This window comes from Rhodamnia argentea, chromosome 3 (genome assembly GCF_020921035.1).
Source record: "Rhodamnia argentea isolate NSW1041297 chromosome 3, ASM2092103v1, whole genome shotgun sequence".
In the NCBI taxonomy this organism is placed as follows: Eukaryota; Viridiplantae; Streptophyta; class Magnoliopsida; order Myrtales; family Myrtaceae; genus Rhodamnia; species Rhodamnia argentea.
Genome location: NC_063152.1, coordinates 1,814,211 through 1,823,551, shown reverse-complemented (window position 1 = coordinate 1,823,551; position 9,341 = coordinate 1,814,211). Strand labels below are relative to the sequence as shown.

The window sequence follows — 9,341 nt, the reverse complement described above, 5'->3', positions numbered from 1 at the left end:
TACAAATTCGAAAAATATATTAAAAGATTAAAATGTATTAAAAATCGGTCAAGTCGGTGCTGGTAGTGCCACGTTAGTGCTGGCCAGCCAAATGGACCGAATTGACACAAATGCAAAAGGTTTATGACTCAACTAGCAAAAAAAAAAAAAAAAAGGGACCAAGTTGGCATAATTACAATAGGTTTATGAATGTTTTGGCTATCCTTCCTTTTTTTCAATGTTAATATTATGTAGACTATTAGAAATATCGCGAAAAATCGGTTTTACTTTTTTTTTTTTTTTTGGTCGAAAAATCGGTTTTACTTCAACATGGAATTATTGGTTCTTCATCCAACAAGAACCGATAAGGTGAGAAGAAATTTGTTGTTTTTCCAACATAAAAATGCATCAGAGACATTCTTTAATTTCAGAAAAATTGGATAAATTTTTTTTTTTTTTTTTGGGGAAAATAGTGATATATTTACAAAAAAGTTTTTACTCCCCCACAATCGTAGCAAGGCCTCAGCTTTCGGTTTCGCGCCAAGACGAAAGCAGTTGCAGAGAAGATGGGAGTGCTGTGCTTCGTGGCGGACTTGCCGACTCTGTCGCCGGAATCGCTCCGCCGTTTGAAGCAGGTGAACCCGCCGTTGTCCCTCCAACCTTCATCCTCCTCTCCGTATCGACAGATCGTTCGTCCTCTTCGATGAAAATGATGATGTTCATCCGTCTGTTCGTTCGCAGTGCTGGTTGCAGCTCGCCAATTACTACGCGGTTGCTCCTCCCTCCTCCTCGTCGCCGCAATCGCTCGCCCTCGGAGGTAGGATCGCCTTGTGCTACGTCTCCTTCGATCGGATCGCCGCTTCTCCCCATGTACGTGCTCCGACTGGCCTCCCGATCGCTACTTGTGTTGTTAGTCCCCGATCGCAGTCGCTTGACGAAGCCCTACCGGTTTCCCGTCCGACAGCTGAAGGTCGCTTATAGCCCCGGGGAGAATTTCGACCTCTGCGAGTTCCATCGTGCCGTCAGGAGCATGCCTGCCAATGGCTTTCTTCCCGATTCCCCAACTCTCTCTCGCTGTGGTAATGCTTTTTTCGTACTCCCGCAGAGAAATTCTGTTGATGTGATTCTAGCCTTTCCCTGTGAAGAGCTGATTCCTTTCCCTTCCCACGATCGGACGACAGATGCGAAGCTCCTAAGTCTCATATCTGATGAATTTATCTACTCCTGGTCCAGCGAGGACATAGCCAGAAAAATAGTTGTTCTCACCTCTTCCTTACCTCCGGAGATGGACGCCACGCTTCATGACTCTCTGACGGTGTGCTTAAGACATCTCGATGGCTTTTCCTTTAGTTATTTTCACATTCATTCATGGTCATGTTTATGCTTCCTGTTTGGATGCCAAGCCCACTTGGCTGTTGGTGTTGTGACCGCTAAATCTTATTTTCCCCCACCAGGATGCGGCGGATAAATGTGTTTCTGTTGAGTTCTTGCTGTTTGAAACAAGGTCTATCCATCTTCAGCACATGGAGGAAAATATGAGTAAATTCGTCCGATCCATCTCTGATCTGGAGAACTGCTCCGTCTCAGCTTGTCTCCCAGGTTAAGCGCCTACCTCCCCATTAAAACTCCGCTTGAAGAATTATCTAGCTAGCATCATTGCTAATTTCGTTCCTGCATTTCCACTGTCGGCTTCATGAGAAAGAGGGCACTGCAATGCCACGGGCCTCTCTTGCATTGATTTAACTTTTGGGGGAAGAGAACAGCCAAATTGAAGAGGCATAAATTATGAAAACCAACTTATCTGAAAATCATTCCTTAGAAATGGCCACAAATATCTAACATTGAAAAAGATATAAGCTCTTGTCAATATCTCTCTTAGAAGTGGTCACTTTCAGTTTATCAATGTGCATGTGCTTACTGTCAACTCAATCCATAGGAAGAGGTTGAATTTGAGAAGAAGCAGTACATGTCCTATGACAACCTTTTATGATAGTCTCCCTGTAGCTTATATCATCAGGATTTCTCACTTCTGCTTAAACAAGAACCATAAATGTCACACTGAAAAAACTGTTGTTTTAGCAAAGGTTTATCCAGGGAAAAGCACTTAGTGAGACATATCTGAAGGAACAGGAACAGAGTTTTTCCTTTCAGAAGTCGAGTTATAATTAGTACTGTGATAGTAGAATCAACACAGTTCTTCAGGGATCTAGAAAGATCTGCGATCTAGAATCATTTATCCGAGTAACAAGATGGATTATTTTGGAGGATGTATGCTATGCATGGTTCCTTGGTAACCTCTAGTTTGACAGACATATCTCAAGAAAAATAATCTGCTGAACTCATTCTTCATTTGAAATATTGGTAGGCGGATGGCTAGTCTATTCAATGCTAGGCATAATGAGTATAAGCATCAATTCCCCTTTTGGCTTTGACCAGTACACCCCAAACTACAATTGAATATTAGCAGCTAATTATTGGGCAAAGAAACAAGTTCTTGAAATGCTATCAGCTTTTAGTATTCATCTCCTCACTTTTCATCTTCTTTGTCACCGTCTAGTTTAATTATAACTATGGAAACTTAGAATAACTACAAGAAAATTCTAAAGCAGGTCAGAGTTACTTCTTGTTCCCTGTTTTACTAGTTTCAATTTGGGATGCAAATATGATTATTACAAATTATGTGCGAAGCAGAATACATTGCTTACATTAGACCTTGAGCTTACTCCACAGATGCAAGAGTTTTGGATGGTATGACAAAAAGATGGCTACAATACATAAGAGATCAAGTGGAAGAGTCAACGCAAGCTCGTTTTATTTTCAATAATGATCTCGTAGGCTCTGTGAACCAGATATTCTGCAACATGTATATCTCTAGCTATCAAATAGTTGATGGCTTGAGTTCCTGTCAGGTAAAAGAAAACCATGAACTATTTATTGAACATTTTGTCCATTGGTCATTCTGATAGTTTACCATTTAATTTCACTTTTGGGCAGTGGGCAGCCTAACATATTCAACATAGATAGATAATATGAGCTAGAAAACATTTTTTTTTCTTGAGGGCTAAAACAATATAGCAGTATGATTAGCTCATTGTGCTGTTCATAGATTACTTATCATAACAGTGGCAAATAATTGCATTGTGCGGAGACTTGTTAGAAAGTTTGAGGCTGGAGCTGCAGATTGGGAGTGAAGTTACTCGCTTTTCGCTCCCTTTAAGAGCAATTCCTATAAGTGCTGATAAGCAGAGAAAAATTTGTTATAAGTAAGATGAGGATCTCGGATAATTTAGCAATTTTTCATTTGCTCTGCATTCATATGGTTCTTGTGCCTTTACTATAAAGTTACGACATTCCGTTGCCTATTAAGAAAGGTGCTGCAGTTTATGCCCATTAATTTATGGGCAGTTTCTATACTTTTTCCATCTCACATGTTAAATACTCGTACTGTCTTAAATGGTGGATATAAGTGATAAGTCAGTTATTAATAGACAGGCAACTGGCATGAAATCATCAAAGAGGAACTACTGCATAGTAAGATAGGGAATAATCTCAAAGTTGGAGAGGGAAAAATCCTCCTTAATCATTCTTCATTGGACCCCATGAAGAGTCAGCTAGTTTATTCAACAATCGATTTCAAAGTCATTGAGAGGACAAATTTGAGTTCTCTCAGTGAAGGTATGTCTCTGCCGCATGCTCGTGATATTATGGTCTGCTTTCTGTTAGTATGTGGTTCTTTAAGTCTGCAAGTAGCTATGATTGGGCAAGCTTTCATGGGCAGGTTATTGAGTGATTCTGCCCATTGTATCTGGGAAATTGGTTCTTCTGTTACTAATTCCTTCTTGCGTTATAATAAAAGGACGCCCATGAATTTTTTCCTTACATATATTGATCAGTAACAGTACAGTTTAAAATGCAATGTTGGCATGCTTTCTTGAGAAATCGAATTCAATTGCTGCCTTTTGTTTCCTCTTTTTCGTCAATTTAAGTTCTGTTAAAAAGGTCAGACTAACACTTGATAAAGTTGCATGGCTTTGTTTCACTTATACTGACACTTTCTTTGGCAACATTCAGCGCGTCCTTTATTGGAGCTTAACTGAGCCTTATGTTTGATGTTGCTTGGACAACAGATTGTCTGTGGAAAGGATAAATTAAACTCCTACTTTATTTTAAATGTCTCAAGTCTTTTTAAAATTTTCAATGCAGGTGTCCTAATTGGAACTCCCCATGTGGCAATTCCATCTGGTCCAGAGATTGGAGCAGCCTCATCCGGAATTAATTTGGAGTTAAATACTGAACGTGAGTGAGTGTTTGTTTGAAATAAACTTTGAAGAGCACTGCTGATATGAAAAACGGTAGGAAAACTCAAGTGAAAACAACTTTTTCTGGTTACCTCGAACTGGATATGCTTCCCTAAAGCTAGTGACAACACGTCCACTTCCTCGTTCAAGTAATCCTGATGTTCCCTTACGATCCTTCACCACAAGTATGAGTGCTCTTCAATAGAATTCTTACATTATGTATCGTACTGCTAATTCATGCTCCCTCTGTTTTGCTAGACGCACCTGTCACGCAAAACCCAACTATCAGCTATTTTGTTTTATTCCTTTGAGCTGATCCAATCTTTAAACTTGCATTGCTCTAGGGGTCATGAGATATCGCTGAATTTTAATCCTTTTTTTACAAACATGATTGTAAAAGATGGATATGTTTTCATCGAGTTTTTCTGTGATGTGAATTCCACTGGAAATCTATGAGTGTAAATCAATCATATCTCTTATTTGTTAAACCAACGAACTTTCCGAATCTTTCAGTCTTTCAAGGGCTTTGCTGGGTTTTACAATCACTGGACCAGGGCTTGGTATGTTCTTCAAATTATAACATGGAAACAGTGAAGACCTCCATCTTCCCCTGTTATTATCTACTGCAGCCTTCAGATTATGGACCAATGCTATTAAGGGTTGGTATTTTACCAACTGGCTTTCTCATATTAATCTTTGATTTTTGTGTGCAACTTATGTGTCAAATATTTTCCTTACTTCTGAATGCTTCAACATGTAATGCACGTTAACAAATGTCCTTAATTTTGCAGCGGCTGGCTGGGTTGGAGGAAGTCTTGCCATTGCCAGATATTAATAGATATCTCAATTGTTCTGTGTCAAAGGAAACAGGGGGTGCCATTAGAGCCTCTATTCTGAAGGTTGGGGTCTTTGGCTCTTTGCTCTTTTGGGTAATGTTTGGAAGATCGGAATTTGCTCTTTTTTATATATCGTTCATGTAAGTTCAGTGTCCTCCTACTAGAATCTATTGATTTCACTGAAATAATTCTACTGCCTGAATGAAGTTTGACAAAAAGTCAGTTTGGATTAGGAAGCATATCATTATTTTTCCAAGTACTGATAGGCACCACTAAGATTAAGTTGTTAGAAGTAACATAAAATGCAAGATCACCTGTTTTACATGATTCAACTGGCAAGCTTTCGCTTTTAAATATGAATGGGACACTTCCTATCTTTTGGTTATGTCAGAAGATTTAGTATGACACAGTGGTATGGCCGCATAGAAAATATCTTGACCTACCCTGAAAACCTCTACAGATGGAATTGAGAGACTACAATCCAATCCTGCATGACCGAGGCTTCCATCAAAGAATGAATTTGCTTGTCGAACAGAGATCAGAATTTGGGTAAGCAGCATTGTCTCTGCCTTGAATCGAACTAGGAGGGAAAAAGTTACAGCAGAACTGAGTCCTGTAAAAGTAGAGGTGACATTGCTTCCTCAATTGATTGAATTTCTGACTCATCCAGATCACTACCTCAAGAATCAAAGGGGACTTCTTCTGAATCTAAATCAAGCCAACCAAAAATGTCTGATGCTGCTGTTCCTGCACTTGAAGAGCTAATGCTGGCGGTTCCAGTAGTAGAAGGGAAACCTCCACAGTCACAAACCAAGTGCACAGCTGCAGAAGAATGGGGTCAGCTGCTTGTCAATGAGATGCCCAACGTACTCACTCCTACTTGTATCTCGAAACTCACTTCGGAGTCCACCCAAGTGATAGACCTTTCTTCAGCAGATGGCCTTGTGCACGATGAGGCTAAAATATCAAGGATATTAGAGAGACTGGAGGCGCCAAGACAATCAAACCCAAGAGCAGCTTCACCCAACATTGCCGGCAAAGGCCATATTGATCCAAGTTGTTCAGTCTTGACCACAAAGAATTCTCCACGGCTCACTCATGCTGCCAGGCAAGGTTACATTGGGAACCAACTGATAAAACCCAGCTTCAATTCGAAAAGGAAACGTCAATGAGGAAGAGGCCTTCTTTTCTATAAGACCGGATTCTTTGTTCTGATGCTGTTGAGCTTGATCGGATTCTCGATTTGGCAATTCTGATTTCCGAATTCATTTGCCGTAGGCATACATATTGTAACCTGAACTTGGCCCGTGCAGCAACTGAGTTGACACTGCCTCCTACTCATGTTAGTTGTTAGGCGGGAATACAATGAAAGTAGGAGTAGAATGCACGCTTACCTGACCCATTTCAAAAGTATGGTAGTTGTTCAACTATGGTTGGCACCATAAGTCCTTGATGAGTTTGGTTTTTCTTAATAATCGATACTGTTGGGGGAATAAATAAGTGGCAATTGCAGCAAAATGGTAAATTGAGACTTTTAGTATTGTTTTTGTTTTAGTTCGGCCAAAAGAGATGGGGAGGGGGATCACATAACTCCTCTCTTTGAAAATTAATATTATATGGTACACCTGTTATGAAATGTTCGGTTTGAGTCATAACTACAGCTTTTCGTTGTAGCTCTACCGACTTGTCAGAAGGCAAAAAGTCTTCCGTCCGAGGAGCCTAGCTTATTATTATTATTATTTTTTTATCTTTACGATGCCAATCTCTTACATTTAGCAAAAAAAATATGGGTTTTGGATGAGGCACCGTGGAAAAATTGGGCGGGACGTCCGAAAAGTGTTTTCCCAAAAATTTCTGCTCGGCCCATTTATAGTTTATATAAATACTTTCCCAAAAAACCACTACATATACAAATAGATAAAAAAAAAATCAAGATTTGTTTTTTTAGCTATACAAAGGTTTTTTGCTTTTGGTAAAGAAAAATAAGAATAAAAATATATTAACAGCCTAATTTATTTGATTTTCTTAACCTATTTGACGTCAGAATTGTTAGCCTAGCAAAGGAGCAATAGCTGCTAACCGAGAGAACCTGCGAGAGAGCGAGAGCGAGAGCGAAGATGGGGGGTGGAATGGAAGCGCACAAGAACAAGTTCATAGAGGAGTGGGGCTCAGCGCGCGAGAACCTCGAGCACAACTTCCGGTGGACTCGCCGGAACCTCGCTCTCGTCGGCATCTTCGGCGTCGCCGTCCCCTTCCTCGTCTACAAGGGCATCGTCCGCGAATTCGTACGTCCTCCTCCTCCTCCTCTCTTGCTCGCTGGATCGACCGACGCGTCGATCGATTCCGATTGATGTTTGCCTTTCTCGATTCGGTACTTGCCCTAGTTTGGATTGCGATCGAATCGGTGCCGGGGGATCGGCTGCGATTGCTTGGGAGAGTGAGCTTGGTGGCCTAGTTGTAGTTGAGTTGGGATTGCGCCGAGGAATGACAAGCAATCGCTCGGTAGCTGAACACCTGATTTTTGATTCTATCGGTTTTAGCTTTGTGTACCGTTTGGCTATTATTGGTTTATTACATCCTGCGGTGGATGGCATTAAGATTACCTTCTATCTGTTCCATCCAAAATGTGCGATTCTTGAATTTTGGAAGGAAAATGATAGGTTCGGAAATGAATGGAACAGATAGAAGGTAATCTAGTGTTGGTTAGAGGGAAGGCAGGAGAGACTAATAAGGCTAGTTTTTGCCATGTGTAAAGACTCGGTTTGTTACCTACGGAAAGGATTAATTGATTAGAAACTTTAAAAAGAGCGTGGAGTTAGCGGATCTCATTGAAGAAATGGCAGCAGTGCTTTATGGTTAGAAGAATTTAGCGGCATGTCCAAATTGAGACAAATTCTTTTTGCTGCTGATGATGACAGCTTTGTCGGCTTCTTCTAGTTTAAATAATTTGGAATTTTGTCCGTGGGAAACACAGTGATGAGCCCTGTTAAGTGGTGCAGTTTGTAAAGGGTAGGGCTGGAGGGACATCTTCTTGGAGAAACGAGATGAATGGGTCCATCGATTATATTGAGTTCACTTGGTGAAGCATGTTGAAAGAATGGTAAGGGGGTTAAGGCGGATTAGACATGCAAGAATATATGCTGCACGCCAGAGACTATTTATATGTCTGTTGACATGAATCAATTGGCAAAGTGCATGAGCCTCTATATCCTTTCCCAGATTAACAGGTTCACTGGAATTTGCTTTATCACATTAACCTTGTGGAACTTCATATCCTTTGATTCTTCAACTAGAATGATCTACTGAACCTATGTGCTTTTCTGTCATGAGTAAGAAATAGTAGTCTTTGGATCTTTTCACACATGGTCTAGGAATGTTGGAGTCAAGTTCATATGGGGCTGGTTGTTTGTCCTTTGGCAAATATCTTATCCGGTGGGGAGCATAAAGAATTCTAATCACTCCATTCTGAGATGATAGTATCTTCAAAACTTAATTCATGCTCACTCGAGACTAGCTGAAACAAATAGAGTGAATTTTATTGGCATCTTGATTATTCATCACCAGGCAATATACTTACGTGTATATAGCTCTCTTTTGATTAATGATGGACTCTTTTGGATGCTTTTTTCAAAGTGGTGCTGAAACTGTGTTTGCTTGTCGTTGTTTTGAAAGCGAGTTGAGTTACTGATATATGTACAATCTTTCGATGGCGTTTAACAGCACATGCAGGATGAGGATAATGGAAGGCCATACAGGAAGTTCCTCTGACTGGTTTCGAAGTGAAATGCCATAATAATTCACTGTGGATGTACCTGAACCACAGAATTGGCTTTCAAGTTTTTCTTGTGAATCTCTGTGCTGTCTTTTCAGTATTTTGATGTGTGGCAACTTAATGCTGATGGTGGAACTTCTATTCTTCCAATTTCTGTGCTTGTTCAATTTTCTTTCTCTCCGGCTCCCTTGGCCCATCTGGCACCATGTTCCTTCACAGTATTACGTGTATTGCTACTTCAAGTAGTTTTACATGGGACTGATTTCTTCTCTAACAAGTAAAGGGGAAATATTCCGGAGACAAATGCAGGTTTGTATTGTTTAGCTATTTTTGAGTAACATTAGGTGGTTCAAAACTGCCTATTCGTAAGAACACTTGTTACGTAGGATGACGGGGCTTTCAGTTTGTCATGACCTGATGACCATAAGTGTCCTCGCCTGCTTATTTAACTCATTC

General features: G+C 40.4%; 2 protein-coding genes across 8 annotated transcripts; both read left to right on the top strand.

Moving 5' to 3' along the window:
• Positions 1–468: 468 nt before the first annotated feature.
• Positions 469–6,501, top strand: LOC115755003. Of its 7 annotated transcripts, none has more exons than XM_030694229.2 (12): positions 469–614; positions 721–849; positions 944–1,058; positions 1,161–1,294; positions 1,434–1,578; positions 2,710–2,888; positions 3,468–3,654; positions 4,183–4,275; positions 4,791–4,936; positions 5,069–5,176; positions 5,574–5,662; positions 5,784–6,501. In XM_030694229.2, exons 1-12 carry the CDS (start codon positions 546–548, stop codon positions 6,283–6,285), a joined length of 1,896 nt encoding a protein of 631 aa, XP_030550089.1. In that variant the 5' UTR covers positions 469–545; the 3' UTR covers positions 6,286–6,501. The 7 variants fall into 7 exon arrangements, with proteins under 7 accessions (XP_030550089.1, XP_030550087.1, XP_030550090.1 ...); XM_030694227.2 differs by having other exon boundaries at positions 5,069–5,206; XM_048276418.1 differs by having other exon boundaries at positions 549–614; positions 721–796; positions 5,069–5,206.
• A 675-nt stretch (positions 6,502–7,176) lies between these two features.
• Positions 7,177–9,052, top strand: LOC115755004. Its single transcript, XM_030694231.2, has 2 exons — positions 7,177–7,398; positions 8,834–9,052. Exons 1-2 carry the CDS (start codon positions 7,231–7,233, stop codon positions 8,879–8,881), a joined length of 216 nt encoding a protein of 71 aa, XP_030550091.1. The 5' UTR covers positions 7,177–7,230; the 3' UTR covers positions 8,882–9,052.
• The last annotated feature ends 289 nt before the right edge of the window (positions 9,053–9,341 follow it).